Genomic DNA, 26,976 nt, shown 5'->3' with positions numbered 1-26,976 from the left:
AACCGTATCAGCAGCTATTTTTGGAGTGTTGGACAGTAGTGCATTAGTCACAGGAGCCGTGCCTGTTTCAGTATGCACCTTTTTTTTCTTTCTTTCTTTTCGGCTGCTGTATATTAAACCACTAGGCAAAACTGTCCGCTGAATGGGACCACCCTATTGTATCGCACATAAGCCGCCCTGCACGTATAAGCTGCACCCTTAAAAATGCCTTGAAATTGTTGAATTTTACAATTTCTCGCATATAAGACGTCCCCTGATTCACAATTTTCACCTCCATATTCATGGTTTTAAGAGTACAAATGTTTTACTTTTGAGGGAAAATCTTAAGAAAAATCATCACACATGGTATTTCTGAGATACTGTACGAATCAAAAGCACATTATTAGGGTCAATATCATAAGGAAGTTAGTTATTCATCTAGTAATGGTCGTTTTCTGCAAAACAGAAAATAACCAAAAATTAGTAAATGTTAATTTGCCGAGATGTACTGGTGAAAAAGAGTATAGCAACGCTGTAAGTCTTGTCTGTATATAAGCCATACCCTTGATTCAGTCATAATTGTTTTGTGTTACAAATACAACTTATATGCGAGAAAATACGGTAGTTCAAAGATTGGATGGGTATATAGTCACACAGAAAATACGGTACTTGCCTTTGGAAACTAATGAGTAACAGAGCATCGTGTAATATTTGTAAACAGAGCAAAAAATATGGTTTGTCATTTACTGGTTAAATAATTTTTACTAGTCTAAAATATGGGCATCGAAGAGTATTGGTAAATTGAAAAAAAATAGATTGGAGCAGAAGTCAAAGTCAGTGTCCCTAGTAAAAATCTTAAATCCGAAATTAAAGTTTGATGTAATTTGTTTCCGGATCTACCTTGCAGGTCAAGCATATCATTACACTTGAATGCATTTTACTTCGTCTAAAAAGGACCACATAGATTTTTTTAAATTTCCATGAGAAAAATCACTCCGCATATCAGAAATATTGTGTATTGAAGAAGGTGTTTAATAATAGCAGTCAATGGGACAAAAAATGTAACTGGTTTGGTAGCGTGGAGTCCATGAAAATTCATTATTTGTAATGATGTTAGTAACAAAAACATGATTTCTGAAAGGTCAGCTTGTCAGAAGCTATAAGAGTGACAAGTAAAAAAGATAAATGGTCAAATCTATGATTTAGGGTGCTCCAAGAAACAAGTGATATATTCAATGTAATGAATGATTAAATAAAATTACATAAATCTAAAAATAAAAGGCACTTACTGCTGGAAGTTGTCATGAATGGAATTCAGCAAATTGACCTGATGAGGAAAATGTTTATTGTATATAAATTTTGCATTCATATAGTTTCATCAAGTGAACTTGTAAGCAGATTTTCAGAAAAGTAAAACCATAAATAAAAAATATTTCGGAATTCACTATGTTCTTTACGACGGTGACAAATACCTCCTTTTCCAGATAAACCTTTTTGTCATCTAATGTATTATACAAAGTGAAGAACTGTTTGGTCTCCTTGTGTGTTGCAGAAACTTAAAGGGGGGAAAAGAATAGGAATTGTTTTGTTCCTTGATAATGAGTTGATAAAGGTAGTGAGGGCATTTCAGAAGATCTACCTTGACAAAAAAGTTCAATGAATCTCTTCTGGTACTGTGTAAGTTCTGCACGGCAAGGCACTTCATCAATCTTTCTCTGCAAAATGGCAATGTCACGATTCCTCCGGGCCTAAAGAGAGCGATGTGAAGTACATTTTCAGGAATCTGAAATCTCTATTTACCATAAGCAAACAGTCCCTATTTAGTTTTAGTACAGTGGTACCTTGACATACGAGCTTAATGCGTTCGGGACTGAGCTCGTATGTCGATTTACTCGTATCTCAAATCAACGTTTCCCATAGAAATGAACTAAAAAAAAAATTAATTTGTTCAAACCCTCTGAAAAAACCCCCACAAAAAACAACTTGCCAACGGGAATTGGTATACTCTCGTATTGGCGAGCAAGCTCCACCATTCTGCACTGACTAACGGGGAAAAAAACACTGAAAAAATGCAAAGCCCCGCCAATGCTCGGAGAAACATTTACACGAGGGAGTTGCGAAGGGGAAAAACAGTGCCCATGTTGTTCTCAAAAGCAGCCTCTCGCGTTGGCCACACCTGGATGGTATGTCTCGTATCTCAAGGTAAATCTTTGCTCGAAATTTTACCCGTATCTCAAATTGATCGTATGTCGGGGCACTCGTATGTCAAGGTATTACTGTATTATGTTTGTCTATAAATTCTGAATTATGTTGTAGCTGAAAGTCGTATTTTGGGGGATTTGGATATTCATCTTACCATAGACAGACGGAGCTTCTGTAGTTTCTCGCTGTCTGTATTACACTGTTTGTTAATGCATTGGTTCCTTTCCTAGAGAAGAGGCAAGAGTGCAATAAAAAAAGGATACAATTACAAAGAAAAAAACTTTTCAGAGCAATGAAAACACCAACACCCATCCCCCAGAAGCTTTCCTGCCTATTATTTCCTGAAGTATTTTCCAAGATGATCGCTGAAAATGACAACTGAAAATATTTTTTTAATGTAATATGTTTTATTTTCATTGTCAGCTCCATTTGATGTTAAGATGTTCGGGATACAGCTAGGATCAGAAATTTGCGGCTCGCCGGGCATTATTTTGTTGCCCCCAATTTGATGTGTGGAGGGGGTGGACGACCATTCGCCTTCTGTTTGGCCTTCAATATCCCCAGAACAGCAATTAAAACTGAGATTTAAAATAAAATCTAAAGCAAATATTAACGAAAAGTTTTACACCACCACTGCAAAAAAAGGCAAGACAAGCTGAACAAATGAATACTTTGCTTTCCAGTGTATATACTCCCCACCCTCTACCTTACCGTTTCCTCTTCTTTACCAAGTCCAAATGATGCCTGTAAGTCTTTAACACTCTGTTGTAAACGGTTCATCTCATCCTGAAAATAACATGAAAAAACAGCATCCAAATATGTTCCAATAAAATAAAAACAGTACTGTTATGTATATCAGAGTAAAGCTAAGTAAAGTAATCCCTCGATTATCACGTCTTCACTTATAGCGAATTCACTACTTCGTGATTTTTTTGCCGCTATTAATTATTAAAAAAAAGTTTTTTAAAGTTCATAAGAATGTGAAAATCCACGCTGAAACTCGTAAGCGGAAGCCACTCTTGCTAATAGGACTCAGCACTGAAGGAAAAAAAAAAGTTATAACAGGAGTGATCCAACTTCGTGATTTTTCGATTTTCCCGGCCATGTCTGGTCTACATTAACCGCGATATTTGAGGAACTACTGTAATGTATACTTGTCATTTACTTACTTTACAGTGTAAACGAAACTCCTGTTCTTGAAGTTTCAAATTTTCATTCATGGTTACCAAAGACGTCAGCGTTTCCAGCACGCTGCAAAAGAGAGCTTTCATTACAAAATAAAATCTAAACTGTTTTAAGCGTTTAAGTCACATAATTGAATCATGCAAAAAATATGAATCCAGCAGGATGAATGATGCGACCCATAGGAGATCTACAAGTGAAATATTTCACCACAGTTCAACAAAACGGAAAATCTTTCCTTCTACACTCATGAAGCTATTGGTTTTCTAAAAATGTTGTCTCCAGTAGCATACAATCCTTAACAAAAGTATGTGGGGTGAAATCACGCAAAGGGACCATCTTTACATCCATAAGCGATCTGAACCGATCCTTAGGTTTGTTTTGGAACAAGACTGGTGAAAAAGTGCTCTAAGAAATCCATCAAATCCAAAATATCAGGTCGATTGTTCTGATATTTTCAGAATGTTTGGTTGGCAAGAATATCTATGCCCACATTAATTTTGATGACGATTGTTTGCATTTTAGGGTGGCCCGGCGGCTTGAGTGTTTAGCGCATCGGCCTGACAGATCTGGGGTCCTGGGTTCAAATCCAGGTCACGTCCACCTATGTGGAGTTTGCGTGTTCTCCCCGGGCTTGCGTGGGTTTCTTCCGGGTACTCCGGTTTCCTCCCACATTCCAAAAACATGCAGGGTAGGCTGATTGGACACTGTAAATTCAGTGGTACCTTTACTTACAAAAGCCTCTAGATACAAAATTTTCAGGTTAAGAAACACTTGGATATGCAAATGCCCATTCAAATATACGAAAACAAGATCGACGTTACAAAATCTCTCAAAACATAAATACATTTTGTGTATCCATTATTTTATTTTGGAATTGTCCTGCTTGACACTACGCTGGCTTCCTAGTGGACCCTCACAACAGCAACTCTTTTTGACGTCACAAAGTCCTTTATTTAAAATCATTGGTGCGAATGAAATTGGGAAAAACAGAAGATAAGAAAGTGATGTGCGGTTAACTGATATTGCAAAGCAATACAGGCCGGCCATAACCCACCTACTACCATCATTGCCCTATTGAAGCAGAAGCAACGACTCCTTGGCATGGCCTCTCTTCAATTCTTGTTTTGAATTCATAATTTAAAGTTTTTTAGATGTGTTTATGTGCATATGTTAGTCTGCTATGTCGGTTGCCTAACGTTGGCTTCCTCCTTACACTTATGCACCTGCATCAACAGAAAATGTTTTTTGCTTGTTATTCATTTTAATACATTGATAAATAATTTTATTATCGTTTCTCACATCTTTCATACAAAATTAGGACACTTTGATCATTTTTAAAGTACTATATTTAGTTGGGAATGTTTTGAGGGCTGTGAAACAAAGATAATTTACATATAAAGTACTGCTCTACTTACGAAAAATCCAAGTTACAAAAAAATTCTGGAAACAATTAATTTCATAAGTAGAGGTACGAATGCATTGTTGCTTGATTTTCAAGTTCAATTAATTCATATGCCTCTAGTGATAAAGTCTGAATCCAGCAGCCGACTAATTAAATTCATCAGCGAAATTATTACTCATAATATACAATGTCAACACAGAATGTTTAAGTGACTATGAAAATAGGCAATTTTGCAACAACAAAAAAACAGCAAAGAGAAGATTGAAAAGTAGAATTACCGAGGTCACCTTTTATCATTATTTATAAGTTACCTGCTATCAGCTTGCTTTTCTACATCCTCTAGCATTGTCAAGTCAGTCATGAGTGTATCGGACTCCTCTGTAACCTAGAGAAGACAAATTTAATTTAGCCCAGTAAAAATCCAATATATACATGGAGAAAATTGTAGTAACCCCAAATGTATTCAAGGCCACCAGGAGGAGATCACATGAAAACCGTATGCACACTCCAAATGTATCAGTCAGCTTCATGTGAGACGGACGCATGGTGCGCACAAAGACGTAATGTGGGTTTACCTAATCACAACCACGCCTGTCTCGCTTTAGACGGATACCCCTGGAGTGCAGTTCCGGTTTTTACTTGATCTCATCCTGTTGGCTTTTCAATAGTGGACAGAACCATGAGAATTATGGCAATGTCACATGATGTAATGGGCAATACACACTGGCGGTGACGTCCTGCACATTCAATTCTCACGGCTTGGCACAGAGTGCATGTCCATGTATATATTCATTCATTTATTCATTTTCTGAACTGCTTTAACCTTACGGAAAAACCCTATTTGCTGTCTTACTAAAGATGGAAGACGTCTTCCTAAAGTTATCCTCGTCCTTCTCGTATTTCTGAGTCTTTTGTGTGATTTAATTCACAATTCATTCGTGTTTGTGGAGAACGGCTGTTTAGGGGTTCGAAAAATAAATTATGTATGGGATGATCCAAATAGTTGTTAGATGAGCATTCTTCAGTTTCCTAGTCTTTTTCCCCAGTCTGTCCTACCTGTTTTTGAATGTGTTGAAGCCATCCATAAAGTTTAGGTGGTGAGCGCTACATAGGTAGGGTTTAGAACACAAAAGTTGCAAGTGAGCCTGTTAGTTTTTTTTTTAGTTTGTTACCATGGCACTGACTCTGAATACACAGCTCATTTAAAATTTGCCCTAAATTAAGGTTAATTTCCTCACCGTTTTCATATAACCTGCTAGTAGGAATAAAATAACCATGTTTGTGCAGCTGTTTGTGTTGACATTTTTTTTTTTTTTAAATTGACGGATATGTTGTCTTACCTCATTCAGCTTTATCTTGGCCTTTTCGCAACCTTGCTTAACATCTGCATGCTTGGCTTGTAGCTAGCAATACAAATACCAAACTGTTAGTAGTATAATCAGGCATATATTTTTTTCTTAAATTAAGTTGTACGAACATTGTTTTGGATGAAAAAAATTCACAACCCAATGATTTGGGCAATTCATGTCAAAATAACAAAAAAAAATTCTTGAGGGAAAAAAAAGTTATATTACATATATTTTTCTTTTCATATCAACTTTGAAGTTAATTTCCAAAATAATGTCATTTTGCACCCTGAAATATGCTCAAATATCACTCAAGATTTAGATCCTAAAAAATTATTAAAATAAAAAACTAAAAGGGTCCATGTTCAGCGAGCTTGATTAGTAATTTGATGAGATTGGAGGAATTAGTCACAAAATCTACAAAGTTTTGAATTTCTCTATCAAATGTGAATGAATAAAATTTGAATCTCAATATTAAACTGCTCAATTCCATTGAGCTTCATTAATTTCCGAGACCTTTGCTTTCAAAACAGACATGTAAAGTAAATTACAAACCCAACCCACCTCAGTCTGGTGGTTAAGCATTTGCTGAATCTGTTTGTTCAGAGAAGCAACAGCTCTAAAGTGTTGGTGAAGATGACCATATCGCTCCGAAAAGTCCTCCGATACCTCTAAGTGCTGTAATGAACAAAGTATAAATATGAAAATACCTATTACATGTTGTCAAGATGAATTTATAGTCCTGCGTTGGTAAATTTCCTTTACAAGATTAGCATGCTAGCCTGGCTGTAATCCACCAATTGATCCATCTATCCATTAGCAAATTGGAGAATCAATGTAAATATGTAATATTGTAAAACTGCACAAGTGGGATAAAAATGAATATAATTGTAATTTGGATGGATATGCCCATACGAATGAAAGCCCATATCTATTGAGGGGTACTCAGACGTTTGGTCGAATGGACGTTTGGTCGAACGGACGTTTGGTCGAACGGACGTTTGGTCGAACGGACGTTTGGTCGAACGGACGTTTGGTCGAACGGACGTTTGGTCGAACGGACGTTTGGTCGCCTGGTTGTTACTGTTGAAACCAGCTCTCAAAATTATAATCATGAGAGAGAGAGTGAGTTTAATATCTAAATATCTAATATCAAAATATCAACAGTAAACTCTCTGTCATAATTTGACAGCGAGCGAACCCGGCGACCAAACGTCCGGTCGACCAAACGTCCGGTCGACCAAACGTCCGGTCGACCAAACGTCTTTTGACGAAACATCCGGTCACGCCATTGAGGTTGGTGTTTAGAGCCAAAAAGTTGAATTTGATGCCCCAATATTTAACTAAATATGAATATGATTGCATTTATGTCAATACCATATAACTCTGAGCTTTCAAAAAATCCATGACCATTGTTGACAACTGTTGTTGATGAATATTGACTACTCACCTTCTCAGCATATTCAGAAGCCATGAGTTTGATCTCCTCAGACTGTTGGCCCACAATATATCCAACCGTGCTTGCTGTTAGTTGTCCCTGAAAGATAAGGTGGTAGGTCAAACAGTTGCACATGCTCCAGTAGGACCAGCCAATACTCAGAAAATCAACAAGAACAAGCCTTCATTTCACTCTCAAAGCTGTGCAATTACCGTAATTCTACATGTATAGGGTGCCCCTAAAAGTATAAAATGTTCTCTAAAATGGACACTGCGGCCTATAGGTGTGAAAATATGGTAGTTTAAATCCATTTTGATCATTGTCTTTGTCTTTCATTTTCTGCCGTGTGTTTCTAGTTTTGCACTATTTAACGGCATCAGACATCATATTGAAAATCTTATAACCTTTTGCACCTTTTTTGTTATAAGATTTTCCCTCACCAATCAACTTTTAAATCAAAGTACGTACACTGTTCAGTTTCAATAGAAACCAGGTTTGGAATGTAGGCAGTTCAGTCTGGTACCTCACTCTTTTACTACAAAGCTATGCTGTTGTAACAAGTGGAGAATGAGGTATGGCATTGTCTTGCCTAAGTAGGCAAAGACCTACATAAGTAAATATTGTTTGGATTGCAGCATATCTATCTTGAAAACCTGAATAAATGAAACCTTTTTGTATTGATGCTGCCATTCCAGATGTGACATGCAGTCTCAGTTTTACAGAAAGGGCTTCAAATTGTGATTGGTCTGACCACAAAAGAGTTATCCACTTTGACGCTCTCCATTTTGAATTAGCCCCAGCACTTGGTCCTATTTAAGTTGTTATTTGCTGAAAATAATAAAGTTCATCAGTTTTAACATTTGACATCTTGTCTTTGTAATGTATGAAATTATATATAAATTGAACATGATTTGCACATAATACACATTCTTTTTTTCTTTTTCTTAACACCACATCCAATCCAAACTTCATTCGAGTTATTTTAGATGGACTGAAGCCAAGAGATGAGTTCAGCAAAGTTTCAGCCCCTCCTTACAACAGCCAGAGTATGTTAGGATCAGTACTTTAAAGTGCCAATATTTTATGTAGCTGTTTTGGATTGACAATAATGAACACCATGTTCAAGCATCAATGTGTCCATATGTGGACTTGGCACCAGGACACCCTATGCCACAGTTCGATGATCGACTTTGTGGTCATGTCATCGGACCTGCGGCCGTATGTCTTGGACACTCGGGTAAAGAGAGGGGCGGAGCTGTCAATCGATCACCTCCTGGTGGTGAGTTGGCTCCGATGGTAGGGGAAGATGCCCGTGCGACCCAGTTGGAAAAATGTGGCATGCCCTCTCTGGGTTAGGGATCAGTCCTCTCCCAGGTGGAGAAGTTTAAGTATCTTGGCGTGCCACATCTGCAACGATGTGGAATCTGCACCGGTCCGTCATGGTGAAGAAAGAGCTGAGACAAAAGCCGAGGCTCGCTATTTACCGCTTGATCTAAGTTGATGCCCCCTGGACGCCTCCCCTTGGACGTGTTCCGGGAGGAGGCCACGGGGCCGACCTGGGACACACTGGGGAGGCTATGTCTCCCGGCTGGCCCGGGAACGCCTTGGAAGAGTTGCATGAAGTGGCTGGCGAGAGGGAAGTCTGGGCCTCCCTGCTGAAGTTGCTGCCCCCGTGACCCGACTTCAGAAAAAGCGGGAAATGAGATGTTTTTTTTCTTTTCTTTACAGATGATGCAAGATGGCGGCGCGCACTGACGCTGCGGCTCTAAGCTCTCCAGTTCGGTGTCGTTCGTTATCTTACAGTCGCCAGGATTTACTCACTATCCGAAGGATATGCGATACATCCGATTTCTTAACACACTCTCCGGGATCTCCGTGGCTAGCCAGCCCACCAAAAGCGCGTCGAAGGCGGCGAAGGGACAGGAAACAGAAGCGAGGATGCCGAGGGGGCCTTGCTGCTAAGCTGAAACAACAACCTCACCAAGCGCCGCTTCCCAGTATCCTTTTGACCAACGCCCGATCCATCACCCACAAAATGGATGAGTTGGAACTTCGTATTGCTACCAACAGCTTTGTTAGAAACTGTAATATTATTATCATCTCCGAAACGTGGCTACACCCGCATATCCCCGACGCGGCGGTATCGCTAGCTAGCCGAACGCTTTTTCGCAACGACCGTTCTAAAGTATCAACAGGCAAAAGCAAGGGCGGAGGACTGTGCATGTATGTACATAATGAATGGTGTTGCGACAGTAAAATTATTGACACTCACTGTTCCCCGGATTTAGAGTTATTAGCAATACGATGTAGGCCCTATTATCTTCCAAGAGAGCTTACCGTCGTCATAGCAACGGCTATCTATATACCTCCGAATGCTAACGTTAACACGGCACTTAACCTCCTGCTAGCGGCTGTTAACAAACAACAGCTTGCTCACCCCGATGGAGTTTTTATTGTCGCTGGTGATTTCAACAAGGCGTGTTTAAAGACTGTTTTACCTAAGTTTATTCAATACGTAAATTGTAATACTAGAGGAGACAAAACTCTTGACCATGTCTATTCTAACATCAAACATGCTTATAAAGCCACTTCCCTACCTCACCTAGCTGGATCAGATCACCTCTGCCTATCTCTCACCCCCGCTTACACTCCACTCCGGAGGCAAACAACGCCACAAATAAAGACAATAAAAACTTGGCCCGACAACGCACTCTCTCAGCTGCAGGACTGCTTTTCCCGCACCAACTGGGAACTTTTTGTACACGACAACCTCCAGGACTACACGGACTCTGTTCTTTCTTACATAAAAAACTGCATCGACAACGTCACTATAGATAAACGAATACGGGTTTTTCCTAACCAAAAACCCTGGATGACCAATGAGACACAGGCACTCATCAAATGCCGTAATTCCGCCTTTAGATCAGGGGACAAGATAAAATATAGCGCTGCCAGAGCTGAGCTGAAAAGAGGCATTAAAAAGGCCAAGGCAGCATATACCAAAAAAATTGAGGAGCACTTCACAGAAAATAACCCAAAGAAGATGTGGCAAGGAATACGACATATTACCAACTACAACAACAATACTATGTCTGTTAATGCAGATGCCTCACTAGCGGAGAATTTGAACCGTTTCTTTGCCCGCTTTGAGACTGACAAATCAGGCCCAGTCTCAACACCCCCACCACCACCCTGCAGCAACACACTGACGTTCCGGGAACAGGAAGTGAGACTAGTAATGCGGTCTGTGAACACCAGGAAGGCTGCGGGCCCTGACGGGGTACCTGGGAAGGTGCTCAAAGCCTGTGCTGACCAGCTGGCTGGAGTCTTCACAAATATTTTCAATTGTTCCCTGCAACTATCCATCATTCCATCTTGTCTGAAATCTGCCACCATCATCCCTGTCCCCAAAAAGCCAACCATTGGCAGCATGAATGATTATAGGCCTGTTGCCCTCACGCCTGTGATCATGAAGTGCTTTGAAAAGTTGGTAGCCCGCCATATCAGGAATACTATCTCTCCCTCAATTGACCCTCACCAGTTTGCTTATAGGGCAAACAGGTCCACTGATGATGCTATTGCCATTGCTCTTCATACAGCACTGAGCCATCTGGAACACCCTGGGAACTACGTGAGGATGCTCTTCATTGACTACAGCTCAGCCTTCAATACCATAAAACCGGACATTCTGACTGACAAACTCTCCCACCTTGGACTATCCTCTTCAATCTGCTGCTGGATAAAGGACTTCTTGACCAACCGACCACAGACTGTTAGACTTGGTCCCCACCTCTCTTCCTCCATTACACTAAGCACTGGCTCCCCTCAAGGCTGTGTACTGAGTCCTCTTCTGTACTCCCTGTACACCTACGACTGTGCACCCACCCACCAGTCTAACGCCATCATCAAATTCGCTGACGACACCACTGTGGTCGGACTCATCTCAGGAGGGGATGAGTCGGCTTACAGAGATGAGGTCAACAATTTGTCTTCGTGGTGCTCGGTGAACAATCTCACACTGAACACCACGAAAACTAAAGAAATTATCTTGGACTTTCGCAAACACGGCACAGATCTGGCCCCACTCCTCATAAATGGAGTATGTGTAGACAGGGTCCAGTCCTTTAAATTCCTGGGGGTCCACGTCACGGACAAGCTCTCATGGTCTACAAACACCACGGCAGTGGTGAAGAAGGCTCAGACACGACTCCATTTCCTCAGGGTACTCAGGAAGAACAACTTGGGCTCCTATCTTCTGAGAACCTTCTATAGAACCACTGTCGAGAGCATCCTGGCGTACGGCATCACAGTGTGGTACGCTGGAAGCACGGCGGCAGACAAAAAGGCCATGCAGAAAGTGATTAACACTGCCCAGAGGATTGTCGGCTGCTCTCTGCCCTCACTTGAAGACATTGCCAGCCCGCGTTACCTCAGCAGAGCCAAGCACATCATAGGGGACCCTTACCACCCTGGTCACAATCTGTTCCAGCTGCTGCCCTCTGGCAGACGCTATAGGTCCCACAAAGCTCGGACAAATAGGCTTAAGGACAGTTTTTTCCCCACATCCATCAGACATCTAAACTCACGCTAACATACACACATTCCCTTCTGCGGCATATGAATAGATGTTTGGTTGGTGATCTGCCTCCTACTAGCTGACTTGAAGGAAGGTAAGTGGCAGACAGTGTGCGGTAATCGAGAGGTAAGCGACCTGTATGTAATCGAGAGGTAAGCGACCACAACAGCGGAATGACAAATTACAAGTCCGTAACTTACACTTATTTAGGTCTTTTGCCGATTAAACGTAGCTTATGGAGAAGCACCATCAATTTCGTCACACGCAGTTTCTGCGTGTGATGACAAGTAGGCTTTTTGTGTTGTGGTAATGACGACATGGCCTATGTCCGATTATTATTATTATATTATTATTATGCACTATAGCGGCCCGGTGGAGCGAGTGGTTAGTGCGTCGGCCTGACAGATCTGGGGTCCTGGGTTCATATCTAGGTCATGTCCATCTGTGCAGAGTTTGCATGTCCTCCCACATTCAAAAAACATGCATGGTAGGCTGATTGGACACTCTAAATTGCCCCTAGGTATGGGTGTGAGTGTGCATAGTTGTCCGTCGCCATGTGCTCTGTGATCAGCTGGCTACCGATTCAGGGTGTCCCCCGCCTCTGGCCCGGAGACAGCTGGGATTGGCTCCAGCACCCCCGCAATACCAATGAGGATAAAACGGTTGAGAAAATGAGATGACATGAGATGAGATGCACCATAAATCTGAGAACAAATACAATGAGTGATTGAGACAATTTAAGGAAAAGAAAATTAGGTTTTGGCCTACCTCTAAATTGGCCATGGAGGCCATTGTGTCCATCAGGTTTTTAATGCGGATCTAGAGTGAAGAGGGAATTTTTTTTTTTACCGGCAATTGATTGAGTATAAGGCTTGTAAGCAAAAACACATACATTAAGACCCTCTGGCAAATAAAGTCTAACAGCAAAAGTTATGCATAAATATCAAAAGGAAATGTTAAACTAAATTAGGTGTCCAAAAATGGGAGGAGACATTAAGCCAAAACACTTTGGCATCTACTTACGTGACAACAAATTAATAGTAAACTGAAGAAAAATGTTCAAACATGGTAGGTAAACACTATGGATGTATACTCATTGATCTTTGGAGCTGGATTTTAATGCTTTCTTGTCTTATGACAGGTTAATTAAACAATTGCAGACCAAAAATTGCAACTTATTTTCCTTTTCCTTGACATACGTATTTGTAAATCTCATTGGACCACCAATATAAAACAACTTAACCTATCCATTCCTTTATCAATTCATCAGATCCTCATAAAAAGAAACTGAATATTACATGATTTCAAATTGAGATGCATTTCCACATCCAACTTAAAATCAAGGCTTATATTTAACAAAGTACAGTAATCCCTCGAATTTCGCCAAAAATGTAGACCAAACATGGCCGCAATAATTGAAAGATAAGCTTAGGTCATCCTAAAATAAGCGTTTCAGAAAATGAATGAATATTTAATAATTTTGCCTTTCCTTTATTCTTCCTAAAGTTTTGGCCTTCACTTTACGTGTCTTGGTATACAGGCGAAGTGATTATTTTCTATAATTGTTATTTAACAACATTTCTATGTGAAAAGCAGACACTTGCTCAGTTTGGGGCACTTAAAATGTAAATTAAACTAAGAAAATCAGGACCAATGGCCAAACAAATGTGTTTTCTCGAGAATACAGTGTGCTGATTGCAGGTCTCTTAAACATTAGACAAGGATGCCTGCACCGAAGTATGGCTAATGTCCCACTACACCATCAGCGACTTCATTACTTGAAATAACTTGTTCAATCCATCTATTAATTATAAGTTTATCTAATCATCGTAAAAGAAATTATGGTCAAACATTTTCCAAATTGATGCTCTGTGTAGCATTTAAGCAAATAACTCGTGTGGATATGGCATGTACTTTTAGAAACATAAAAATGTAATTAAGATCCAAACAAATACAGTAATCATGCATCTAGAATACAGTTCAAATGTAAATGCTCACCTCCTCTGCCACCCACTGTGCTTCTTCTTCTGAGACGTGTGCCACAGAATCCTTTAATGTGAAAGGCATTTTTTCACCTGTCTAAAAGGTAGCATGCACAGATTTAGGATCCAGAAATAGATGCATAAAAAGACATTTCTAAGCAATACTCTAAAATGATGAATGTAATCAATGTACTGTATCTTTAATTGTATTCTAATATTGGACAGGGATTCAATGATGCCTGTGCACCTTTGCGATTGCTTAGATGCTGCAAGGTCATTTTGATGATTTTCTTCTAAATAAATTGGCTGTGTTTGAAAATAATAGCCGAAAACATGGGAATAAGCTGAGAACGAGTGATTTCTGAATCTATGTGTTCTAGGCAGAAACTTTTTTGGTCTGTTTTTTTAAAAGTTTATTTTAGGTTGATCTAGGATGTCTGTAATAGTCGACATGAGCTGAAGCTCAGTGTCGCTGCAATAAAACAGTTTTATCTCATTCAGAAGTGGATTCTGGCTCACATGGTTCAAACATGCTTGATTGTATTGACATAGGAAACATTCTGAACGCATTAGTATCAATGTTAGCAAGCGTTTGGAATGTTATTGATAGATGGCTCGGACACACCACAGAATCCTAGCAATGACAGGAGACGCAGATGTTCTATACTTATTTCATTCATTCATTTTCTGAACCGCTTTAATAATAATAATAATAATAATAATAATAATAATAATCGGACATAGGCCGTCGTCATCATCAACAACAAAAGCCTACTTGTCATCACACCCAGAAACTGCGTATGACGAAATTGGTAAATTGGTATCTTCATTAGGGTCGCGTGGGGTGCTGGAGCCTATCCCAGCTGACTTCAGGACAGAGGCGTGGACACCCTGAATCGGTGGCCAGCCGATCGCAGGGCACGATGAGACAGACATTCATTCTCACACTCATACCTAGGGACAATTTAAAGCAGGGGTGGCCAAGTCCGGTCCTCAAGAGCCCCTATCCAGTCTGATTTGCATATCTGCCTCCTCTACCACACCTGAATCAAATGATCAACTCTTCAGCAAGCTGTCCAGAAGCTTCATACCGATCCCGATTATTTGATTCAGATGTGTTGGTGGAAGGATACAGAATATTTTACATTGCATCATCAATCAGATGTGCAGATACATTAATATGTAATTTTGATAAGTGCAACCCACCTTATCTTGTTTGTATTGTTTGCTGACACCATATCGCCTAGAAATAAAACATTAGAACTTGTTACTACAGCAGATATAATTTTATATATTAAGCACTCTCCTCTGGGCAAGCTGAGTAAATGTGCAAAGAAAAGATGCTAACCCCAGCCGGAATCCAACAAAAACCCCTTTTCTAATACGATAAGCCCGAAGCTTGGTAAGACCTATTATCCAATAGAAATGTTGAATTGTATTACCGGTTAGTTCAATCAGACGTAACATGGACAACTATTGACACTCCATTAAGGCAACGTTTCTCTTTTAGATTAGCACTCATGTTACTACCTAGATTTATTTGATAGTCTTGCTCCTTATCGGGTATTGTTTTGAATGACAGATCAACATTTAAGGTATTTAGTCTGAAGTGTTTGTTGAAAACTTGACACTGTTACGTTTTACGAATAAGAATAGACCCATGGCATAATTAGAAACTGTGTCTGTATTCAATTAGAAAAGACAAAACAAATCAAACACTTTCTATTCAATCGCAGCTACATGGCATGAGTCTACATGACGGATCAATATGGCTCAAAAGATTTTATTCAAGAATCTTGTTCAAATATAGCTTTAAAACTCCACATAGCCAGATTCCCCCGCCTTTTGTAAAAGTATATCACAAAAAAAATCATTCATTGTGTTATACCAGGTTTTTTGGGGGGAGCTAGATTAATTTACTTTCCCTGTTGGGTAATCGTTGGTTTTGTTCTCACTCCCATGGTACCAACAAATATGCATTACAATATATACTGTACAGTTGTATCAGATCAGTGTTTTAAAAAGTTCTTCATGAGTGAAAAAATAAATTGGAAAAAAATATCTTGCTCACAAAAATTCAAGGAACACTTTTTTCTCATTGGGACTGGCATTAAATTAATTAAAACTTCAGATATTTTTGTTGTTGTTGGTTAAGCAGCTGAGGGCAGGGCTGTAGAAGATCCTCAACTCATCAGCAGGGCCAATACCTTCTCCTTTGTGGAAGGCAGAACAGGCTGAGCACTGCTCGTGCCCGACAGAATGACCTCCAGAGGGCCACTGTTTTGAATGTCTCTACCCAAACAATCCGGAACAGACTGCATGGAAGTAGTGGGCCCTATGTTCACTGCCCAGCAATGTAGAGCACGACTGGCATTTTCTTAAGAACACCAGAATTGCCAAGTACGCCATTGGCACCATACTTTTCACAGACGAGAGCACGTTCACCCTGAGGGTGATAGTCGTAAAAGACGAGGAGAACGTTATGATGGCTGCAACATCGTTCAACATGACAGATTTGGTGGTGGGGAAGTGATGGCATATACACAGAGGTCTACTGCCTAGAAAATGGTACTCTGACTGCCATAAATTATCGTGATGAAATCCTTGAACCCATTGTCTGACCCTACGCTGATGCAGTAGGTCCTAGTTTCTTCCTAATCCACGACAATCCCCAGCTTCATGTGGCAAAAACCTGAAGGAAGAAGGAATTGAAACAACTGACTGGCCTTTACGACCCCCGACTTAAACCCAAAGGGCATCTGTGGGACATTATGTTTCGGTCCATTAGGCTCTGCCAGGTTGCTCCTCAGGCTGTACAACAGCTCAGGGATGCTCTCACACAGATGTGGGAAGCAGACCCACAAGACACCATCCGTCATGGCATTAGGAGCATGCCATGGCATTGTCAAGCATGCATAAAGGCTTGTAGGGGCCACACAAGATATTGATATTGGCATTTTGATTTTGCAGAAATTAATTTCTTGAAAAAAATTGACTTGCCTGCCACATCTTCATTTCACTCTGATTTTAGGGTGTCGACAGTAATCCCTCAAATATCGCGGTTAATGTAGATCAGACATGGCCGCGATAATCAAAAAATCGCAAAGTAGGGCCACCCCTATTATATAGATTTTTTCCTCAAGTGCTGAGTCCTAGTAGCAAGAGTGGCTTCCGCTTACAAGTTTCAGTGTGGATTTTCACATTTTTATGACTATATATATATTTTTAAATAATTAAGTGGAAAAAATCCCAAAGTAGTGAATTTGTGATAAGTGACGATGTGATAATCGAGGGATTTCTGTACACAATTAAGCCCTCTGCAGGCTGAAAACTTTCCATTCAAAGACTTGCCATCCCTTTTCCCCCCTAAGACATTGCCCTGTCGTTATTTGTATAGATTTCTAACATCATATTGAGATCTGATGCATCTAATCTGTTTCTTTAAAGTGTTCCTACAATTTTGGTGAGTACGTAGTGTATTAATATTGCAGTCATTATCAAGGTTCTTGGTGTAGTTCCCCTCAAAAGCAAATAAATGTAAAAACAAGCAAAATAAGACAGATTTGGCTTTATAAAAATCAAAGGATCCCAGATGCCCAAAATTGTCATCTTTAAAAGGCCAGATTCCTTCTTCAGGATTTCAGATCACAATAATATTCTCTCTTGGTTTTCAACTTTTCAATACATATGCATTATTTTTCAAGACCTGTAAGTATAAAACTTGGACGGAAAAAAGTACCTGCCATATTCCAACAATGTAGATTGAACCTTGCACTCCTCATCCAGTAGTTCCCCTGCGTCCTTTTGTCTTCTGTATTTTCTCTGAGGTTTGTATAATTCCTGTAATGGGTAAATTGATTTTCAAAATTCAATGACAAGCTAAATTTAATGGGACAGACAAAAGCATGATCACGTGTCGTCCATCTCATCTCATCTAAATCTTTTTCCTATCTATCCCGCTGTGGCTTGCAAAATATTCGACACTCGAATTAAAGTCCAGCATTTTGTTAGGTTTGGCAGTCCATAATTTACTCCTCCTACGAAAGAGTGTGGGTAAAACTGAAATCATAATGTGTCATTTTTGGTATTTAAACAGGATGTTTTTTAATTGATCAGCAGTTTAAGTAATTTGCAATTTGTATACTACTTTATTACTTTCAGCAAACATGTTTTAATGAAGTTTTTCTTTAATGACGTTAGAAATGCTTTGCAGCTCACCAGTACATCAAGAACTGCTCCTACTGCCTGGCCTCTTCTCTGATCGAACTCTTCATCCTGTTAGGATTTAACATTATATGTTAGGCAATGTATTGAACACATTTTTGGGATTTATTGCAGTAAACCTTATGCAACACAAGAATATTATTATCCTGAATTAATATTGATAGTTTATGATCAAATATTATTGTATGCATTAATTGTCAGACAACACTATGTATAAATTGTCTACAGAAAAGTATATAATCTAAAGAGTATGGACTTTCATTCGTCGGTCAATTAATTCATCTTCAAGCTTGAAGTCTCAAATGCAAATGGTCTTAGAATTTGTAAACCATTGGATGCAGGTACATCAACCACTATGAAGTGCTAAATTAGGTGATACCGAATTGCATTTGTTGGAGTAATCATTATTATAAATGTGTTTGCAATGCTTATTTAGGAATAGAAAGCCTTATTATAAACATGCTTACTATATTAATCAATATATTTGCTTATTAGGAATAGTAATGCTCATCCTAAATGTGTAACAATATTAAACAATATATATGTGTTGATCGCTGTGCTTTTATGTTAGTTATTGGCATTAATAAAAGCCATTTTAATGCATCTCTTACTAAAGTAAGGACTGTGGTTCACATCAAGAGGACAGGGAATGGCCTTGGGCATGGAGAGATCTCACAACAGGTGCTCTTGGGAACCAAGGACTGTTTACGGCTTCGGAAGATGGTCTCACAACAAGCACTCTTGGGAACCAAGGACTGTTTCGGGAAGATTCGACAAGACCTACAATTGTTTTGATAACTGTACAAAATTGTTGTGAGACTCTACGAATGTTTACACTTCTGTGGGGCAGGGCGTTAAAATCTTATGAATAAATTAGCGAAGCGGACTTCGAGTTGTTAGAATAATCTTGACCGGACGAGCGGGAGGATGTATTCTCTTCTTGCAAGAATTAAATGGTGATGTGACTACAGATGCCTTTTTTATTGAAAGCTGAATTTGGAAATACCTAAGGATAAACCTAACAGCATTGACACCAACGAACAGTACTGAGCAAGCATTCAAAATAGACACCGAATCAAATGTGAATGAAAAAAAAATACTCGTAGTCACACCTCGACTTACGCATGCCTCTAGGTACGAACTTCTCAGGTTACAAAACCTTTTGAGATGCAAATGAGTGCCTCAACATACGAAAAAGATCCAAGTTACGAAAACATATCCGTTATTCTATTTAAATTTTTTCGCGGATGCACTGCTTCTTGCTTGATACTAGGCTCTCATTGGCTGTCTCACAACAACCCTCCATGTTTCTTTGACCGCCGTTGTCAGCTTAAACTTATTCTTGGAAGAAGCTGTGGCCGAGTGCCTTTGATGGACGGACTTGCAGTTGACAACAACTCTTCATGTTTCAAGATTCTCTTGTTTTTTTTCACCGCCGTTCGTCGTTGTGGGCTTGAAGTTTTGCTTGGAGGAAGCGGTGGCCGCCGAGTGCCTTCGACAAACTCACAATGGAGCCTCAACCTGAACCGCAGCCTGCGGTGGGCGAAATTGTGTCGCGGGGGTAGGCGATGAGGCTTGTGGTCAGTAAGGAGGACGTTGACGACTTGGTCGAGGGGCACCAAAACGAACTCTCAAAGGACCAGGAGTTAATGCAACACTCGGCAATACACGAGGATTTCAACGAGAAGGTGGCTGAGGAGGAAGCAGCCACCATTCCAACAGTACAAAGCAGAAAAAAAAGGGGGAGAAATCTTATGGACTTTGCGACTTTGTGGAAAAACATCCTGAAAAAGTGTTCACGAGTTGTGCGATCGCCCCTTTGACGACGTTAGTCTTGTGCATTTTAGAAACATTATTAAAAATCGTCAAAGGCAATTGTCTTTTGATTGAATTTTCTCAAAACGTCTGTCAACAAGCACTTAAATCCAAACAAGAAGCAGACGTGATAAATAAAATGGGTGAAAAATTAGATGCCAAAGAGATCATGAAACGTTAATGAAAGAGATTAAAAGTTCAATGTAATATTGTTTTGAATTCTTAATTTTATTTTTATTAGATGTGTGATCATGTCTTCATGTGCTCTCTGCCTCTGTTGCCGAATGTTAGCTTCCTGACACATGCACATGCCCTTCAACACAAATAGATTTTGCATGTCTATTAATTTTTAATGGCTTATTAAAAATTTTTATGATCATTTTCTCTCATTTTTGTGTGTCTTCACACTTTTCCTAGAAATTTGGGACACTGATGAATTTTTGAGGGTTTAGTTTGTAGTTTTGTGGGGAAGTGGAACGAATTATTTACATATAAAGTACTGTTCTACTTACAAAATTTACAACTTACGAAAAAAGTTCTGGAACCAATTAATTTTGTAAGTAGAGGTACGACTGCATTTAGATTTTTTTTTAGCTGTTTACAAATTGGCAGTGACTCAATTTGTCACTTAGGTGTACAGGGAAAAGGAATCAATTAGGATCATTTAAAAGACAAACAAACAAACAACAAAAAAGACTAATGTTCTCTAAATTGTTATGGAAATAAGGTAGCCAGCTCATGAGCAAGAGTTTACTGTTAAACAGTCAGTCAAAAAAGAGAATCTGGGATGTGTCTCTACAGTAATTTAGTAGCGATGGGCTGCTGCGCTTGTAAATTTCCTTTTTTAAATTTAACATTTGAGGCAAAGCATAGATATTTAAAACTAACTTTACAATTTTAATCCACGTGGCGCTTCCCGCGGGTGTTTAGCGGACAGGACACTACTGGTAGACAAGTGTACCTAATGTTATCCAACAAGACAAGGCACCTCTTGGGCCATTGTTAAGCTTGGGACAGGAGATACTGAGTTGAATGTGTGGCACCAAATGGCTACTGTATGAAAAGCATTTTGCGTTGGTTTTGTTGATCATATTTGGTATTGTTATTTTTATCAATCATAGTGTATATAAATAAATTGGACACACAGGTACCTCTGGAAGGTTGTAGGTCTTCTGGAATTGAGATATAGAGTAAGCTCTCACATAGTCACCCATTTGCTCTCTGGTCTCTATGGCCCGTTTCACTAGCCACTACCAAGAAAAATAAACACACAAAAAAGTACTAACTTAAATAAAGCTACATTTCTCGATTTACAAAAAATAGGGTATGAAAATAAGAGATTATAATCCTTAACATACATGGTAAAACAATAGGCATTTGGATATTCCTCAGACGATTAATAAAGTAGTATTTATGTATTTCATCCAGCCACCAGTGCACATATATACCTGTATAACTGGAAAAATGTGAATAAAATCAAGCCCTTGGATTTGATGAGGTTCCAGCTGGTGAGGACACTTCATTTTTGGCAAAACAGATACTATTTTCTCAGTCAAAGCTCTGCAAACAGAAATATTGCAAATCATTTCTCCAACCATTGTTTGAATCTACAATTTATTTACAATTTACAATGTCATTAATCAAATTGGGGTGCCCGCCTCGCAGTTCTGAGATTGAGGGTTCAATCCCCGGTGGATTCCGACCTTCCTGTGTGGAGTTTGCATATTCTACCCGGACTTGCTTGGGTTTTCTCTGGGTACTCTGGTTTCTCCCCATGGATGCTAGTCTGGTTGGACACTCTAAGTTGCCCCTAAGTACGAGTGTGATTGGCTGGCAACCAATTCCAGGTGTCCCCCGCCTACTAGCCCATAGTTGGCTCTAGCCTCCAACCCTTTTGATGATAAGTGGTACAGAAAATGAATGACTTCATCAAATTGTTGAGTAATTGAAACTAAAACTAAGACCATCAAAATAAAATATAGAAATAAAGGTATGGGTGTGAGTCTGCGGTTCAGAAAATTAGATGAGGATCAGTCATAGAAATGAATAAGAATTGAAGTTATGCTCAATATGGCTGGAAGAATTTGGCTTTTGAATAGAGGGTCTCAGGTGTGGGGAAAATTGTGCTATTTGCAGCCGTATTTTTTGCAGGACTTGAAATGACCAAGGAATCATTCCAAATCGGAATTCATCTAGCACTAAGTTGGACAGCATCACATTCCTGGGGACACACATCTGACCTCACTTTTACCACTCACACAAACTAATTAGTAAAGAGGGTTCATAGATTGTTTAAAATGACTTTTAGCTTCAGAGAAAATATGCAACAACAGAGAGGATCTTCTGTCTGAGTGCAAAGTACCGACTTGAACCAAAAATTGTGGGGGTCCTGTCCTTCCATCATACCTGACTTACAATAAGAAAGTCAAGTTAAAAAAAAAACGGTTCATCTCGCAGGTTGCACTCATCCAGGAAACAAACTGTGTTTAAACCCTTTGGAAAAAAACTACTTAGGACATCAGCACCCACACTAACGGGCTGAATGAAACATAACTTCTAACCCCTTGAAATGTATTGTCTTTTCAACCACACCCAATTCTCAAACTGAACATTACATCCGGCAAATTGGGAAACCACTTACATTTTCTGACCAATGGTCGAGTTTTCTTGAAAAAGAAGATCGATGTCAATATCATAGCTACAGGTAGTGATGCACCAGGTCATCCCGCCAACAACCTGAAGAACCAGTGGAAAAAAAAATGCATGTAAAGGGAGATTAAGGAGATGTGCCATTTTTACGAAGGTCACATGGTGGGGCATTTTTAGGCCAATATGTAACATCCATGTACCGTATTTACTCGCATATAAGCCGCTTTTGTCTGACAAAAAATTATGACTGAATATAGGGTACATCTTATATGCGCATAAAATCACGACATGCAAAAATACTGCAAGTTAACGGTGCCGTGATCCGATGACGTCACGGCAAATGGCGCCGTTGCATCATGACGCAATTGCGCCGTGACATCATGACGCAAGCATTTATTTCAAAATAAAGAAAAGATAACCAGATAAAACGCAAAACAAAATTTATTTTGACGTCTATGGATGAAATTCAGGGAAAAAAATGCGCGCATCTTCCATAAAACGTGAAAAAAACTCATGTTCCCATCACTGCTCGCTTGGGGCACAGCCATCTTACCTAGGTCCCGGGCAGCCATCTTACCTAGGGCTCTGCCGTCTAAACCTAGTTAAACGTGGTCTGACTGGCCAAACGCGAGTAGCCTTGATTTTAAAATAAAACTAAATTCCACTTTGATTTTTTTTCATTGTATTTGTTGTTCGAAAGTGACAACTATTGGAGTAGTACCATCGAAAGCATTGAGATATTTTGACATTAGAAGCAATATGGCTGCCACAACATCTTAAACTTCTGGTAAGAAAATTGTAATTTCTGTAAGTAGAAAGCATCAGGTTATCATTTAAGATAGACTTCTTTTTTCAAATTGAATAGTTTGATATTTTGCATTTACAAAGACAGACATATTAACTTCCTTATGATATTGACCCTAATAATGCACTTTTGATTCATACAGTATCTCAGAAATACCACTTGTGATTTTTCTTAACATTTTCCCTTCAAAGTAACACAGTTGTACTCCCTATTAAAACCGTGAATATGGAGGTGAAAATTGGGAATCAGGGGGCGGCTTATACGCGAGAAATTGTAAAATTAAAAAAATTCAAGGCAATTTTCAGGATGCAGCTTATACGCGCGGACGGTTTATATGCGAGTAAATACAGTACTTTTTTCACCACGTAATGTGAACAGTAACCTAGTAAACATTGAAGAATATCTTTCCAAGCTGACCCGCAGATATTTCCTCCTGGGCATGCTGGATGAGTTGACAAGGAAAGGGAAGGAAGCCTGAGCTTCCCTGCTTAAAATGGTACAGCCTTGACTCTACCTCGGATAAGGAAAAGAAAACCCCTGGATGCTTTTATTATGACCAAAGTGCTGTTGTTGATGGTTGCACTTCACAAGAAATAAAATATCTTCTACATCTGCAGTAAGCAACTTTCTATGCTCCTTCCCAAGCAATACCTGTATGTATGTATTATATCATAATTGGATGTTGGAAAGTGGTTGTTGTGAGACAGCCAAATGAATTGAATTGAATGCTTTTATTGTCATTATATGGGATAGAATGAGAGCAATGAAATGATAGCCCAGTAGAGGGTAGCGATGTTCTAAAGTCAGAATCAATTCATCCGCGGGAATTTTTTTCAAAATAAAATAACGGATAAGGAAATGCATTTACTTTTGGGGGGATTTCGTAACTTGGATCTTTTTCGAATCTCAAGTCACTCATTTTCATCTAAAAAAAAACTGAAAAATTCGTACTTAGAGGCATTCGTAAGTAGAGGTAGGACTGTATATATTGATATTACATCATGGCATAGCCTTATACAGATGGGCCAACAGGAGACAGAATTTGAAGGCTTTTACAGACAAATTTGGTATGCCTGCAATTATTATTATTGGGGAAAATGTTGTGAAATTCTACATATGAAAATTCCATATAATTCATTTTTCAATGTGTTTTGCATTATAGGAAGGCAACACCTGGTTCGCCTCTCGACTTTTGCAGGTCTGCAAAAACATGGAGCACTGTACCTTATCAAAAGGTGACAGTCCTTTGATGCGGGATCTGAAATATCCAGCAGCCAAAAGCAGCTCAAGAATTTCTGCCAACTTCGCACTCTGCTCGTCATCCTCCCAGGTTTCCACCTATGAGAATACAGATATTGTAAACGACCGGACAATAGCAAGCTCTGCTTTGATTCCCTCTGTTCTTTATCTTTAAATCAAGGTCTTTAATTCCAGATGGTAATCACTTTTATTCAACAGCTCTGTCAAACTGCTTGATTTTGAACAAGCCTGTTGGCAGCAGGTGGGTACCATGCTTGTATATTAAAGGAGCTTCCCTGAATTGCTCAGTCATTCACAAGGGCCAAATGGGACCAGGTTTTCCTATCTTCCAATGGGGTTTCTGCTGAAACAAGCAGCGCCTGCAGTCAACAATTTACATTAGAAGGAGAACAGATTGGTGCAAAGGTGTCGTCTTCATTGGTTGGTAGGAAAACCTGCACCTACTTGGCCCTTTGTGGAATCGGTTTGACACCTGAGGTCAAAAGGCAATGCTTCCCAATATAGTTTGCATATTCTCCCCAGGCCTGCGTGGGTTTCCTCCGGGTATTCCGGTTTCCTCCCACAGTCAAAAAACATACAAGGTAGGCTGATTGGACACTCTAAAAGTCAGGGTTTATTTTTGTATGTGTCTGTATCGTAATCCAAGTTCATTTAAAGTTGTTTATGTTACGAGCGTGTTGCCGAGCAAAAAGTCTCTCCTCCCACACTCCGCATTGTACTGAATAATGTCTCTTTTTAGTATTCAACATCATAACCATTAGTAGATAGTTATTAGTTACAGTTATTAGATGGCGAATTAGAACAAATAAAATGTTTTTCCATTCCACTATTCTGGGTGGGAACGAATTAATTTGTATTTCGTTCATTTCTACGGGAAAAGTTGATTTGAGACACGAGTAAATCGACATACGAGGTCTGGCAACCAATCCAGGTCAAAAAAGAAAAGAACTGCATTTGCACTGTCATGGACACATTGGTTTGATACGAGAAGAGTTACTATTATTTTGTGACTTTTACTAACAGTGCTTCGTTGTATTTTGCGCTTTTTGTTGTTGCATGATAAAGTACAACGCGAAACAAACAAGGCGAGTCTTATACTATATTATGCTTTATACAACCCTATGCCGTTATATAGTCTATACGGTTTTGAGGGCTATAATTGTAAACACATTAGTTAATGGCTTAAGAAACACACGCTAGTCTGGCTCGCCAGCTTGCTTGAAGTTGTGGAGAAATTTACCTGGATAATGTTGACCCCTTGATCTATCTGGGCACTGGATTTTGAGCCATGTCTTGGTCTATTAAAACCAGTGACGGTCGCTGACATGTTGGTAGAGATGTGACAGGTCACGCGTCTTTTCTTCTTTTGTTGGATCTTGAAAAAATACATCTCACTTTTGTTGTATTACCGCCACCTATTGGAATGGAGCATGGCCGCAACACAGCAACCATTATGGTAGTCAAGACACCTTCATTCGCTTTAAAAATAAAAAAGCATTTCTCAAGAGAACTGCGTTCTGCAAATATTTGGATACCCATCATTTTCAAACTTGATAGGTTTTCTCAAATTGAGTTTGCAACCTTTGAATTATTAGATTAGATTAATTTGGTTTTTTTCGTGATTTTTTTTTTTTTTACAAAGTCTTTATTTGTTAATGGGTGCTGTGGCTTAGCTGGTGAACTTGTCTGTCTCTAGACTCTAGTATATAGGAAATCCTGGGTTCAACTCTCAGCACTGCCTCTAAGTGTTATCCAGGTTCTCTCATCTCATTTTCTGAACAGCTTTATCCTAACTAGGGTCGCAAGGGGTGCTGGAGCCCATTTTAGCTGACTTCGGGCCAGAGGCAGGGGACACCCATTCATGCTCACATTCATACCTAGGGGCAATTTTAGAGTGTCCAATCAGCCTACCATGCATGTCTTTGGAATGTGGGAGGAAACCGGAGTACCTGGAGAAAACCCACGCAGGCCCGAGGAGAACATGCTAACTCCACACACATGGCCCGACCTGGATTTGAAGCCAGGTCCCCCACTCCCAGCAATGCGTCTAAGTGTTATCCAGCTTCTTTGAAAAAATTGCAACAAATGCTGCAAGGGACCTTTTCGGATTAAA

At 39.5% G+C, this 26,976-nt stretch overlaps 1 protein-coding gene across 2 annotated transcripts in view; it reads right to left on the bottom strand.

The window, feature by feature from the left end:
• ccdc93 (CCC complex scaffolding subunit CCDC93) overlaps positions 1-26,268 on the bottom strand; it is a 36,953-nt gene extending 10,685 nt beyond the window's left edge. For both annotated transcript variants that reach the window (XR_013304611.1, XM_077617102.1), the window contains exons 1-20: positions 26,104-26,268; positions 24,828-24,941; positions 22,791-22,885; positions 21,598-21,709; positions 21,301-21,399; positions 18,329-18,385; positions 17,850-17,950; positions 15,317-15,353; positions 14,127-14,207; positions 12,897-12,947; positions 7,565-7,651; positions 6,679-6,792; positions 6,109-6,171; positions 5,080-5,153; positions 3,351-3,432; positions 2,893-2,967; positions 2,336-2,407; positions 1,619-1,727; positions 1,452-1,534; positions 1,269-1,306 (exon numbers count right to left, since the gene is read on the bottom strand). Coding sequence is in view for 1 of the 2 variants with exons in the window: in XM_077617102.1 (XP_077473228.1) it covers positions 1,269-1,306; positions 1,452-1,534; positions 1,619-1,727; positions 2,336-2,407; positions 2,893-2,967; positions 3,351-3,432; positions 5,080-5,153; positions 6,109-6,171; positions 6,679-6,792; positions 7,565-7,651; positions 12,897-12,947; positions 14,127-14,207; positions 15,317-15,353; positions 17,850-17,950; positions 18,329-18,385; positions 21,301-21,399; positions 21,598-21,709; positions 22,791-22,885; positions 24,828-24,941; positions 26,104-26,253 (1,694 nt within the window). In the remaining variant the exon portion in view is untranslated. The remainder of the gene's footprint in view (positions 1-1,268; positions 1,307-1,451; positions 1,535-1,618; positions 1,728-2,335; positions 2,408-2,892; positions 2,968-3,350; positions 3,433-5,079; positions 5,154-6,108; positions 6,172-6,678; positions 6,793-7,564; positions 7,652-12,896; positions 12,948-14,126; positions 14,208-15,316; positions 15,354-17,849; positions 17,951-18,328; positions 18,386-21,300; positions 21,400-21,597; positions 21,710-22,790; positions 22,886-24,827; positions 24,942-26,103) is intronic.
• Positions 26,269-26,976: the final 708 nt, after the last annotated feature.

The sequence above is a fragment of the Stigmatopora argus genome, chromosome 13 (assembly GCF_051989625.1).
Source record: "Stigmatopora argus isolate UIUO_Sarg chromosome 13, RoL_Sarg_1.0, whole genome shotgun sequence".
NCBI lineage: Eukaryota > Metazoa > Chordata > Actinopteri > Syngnathiformes > Syngnathidae > Stigmatopora > Stigmatopora argus.
Note: the sequence above shows the minus strand (reverse complement) of the source record. Positions and strands in the feature narration are given on the sequence as shown.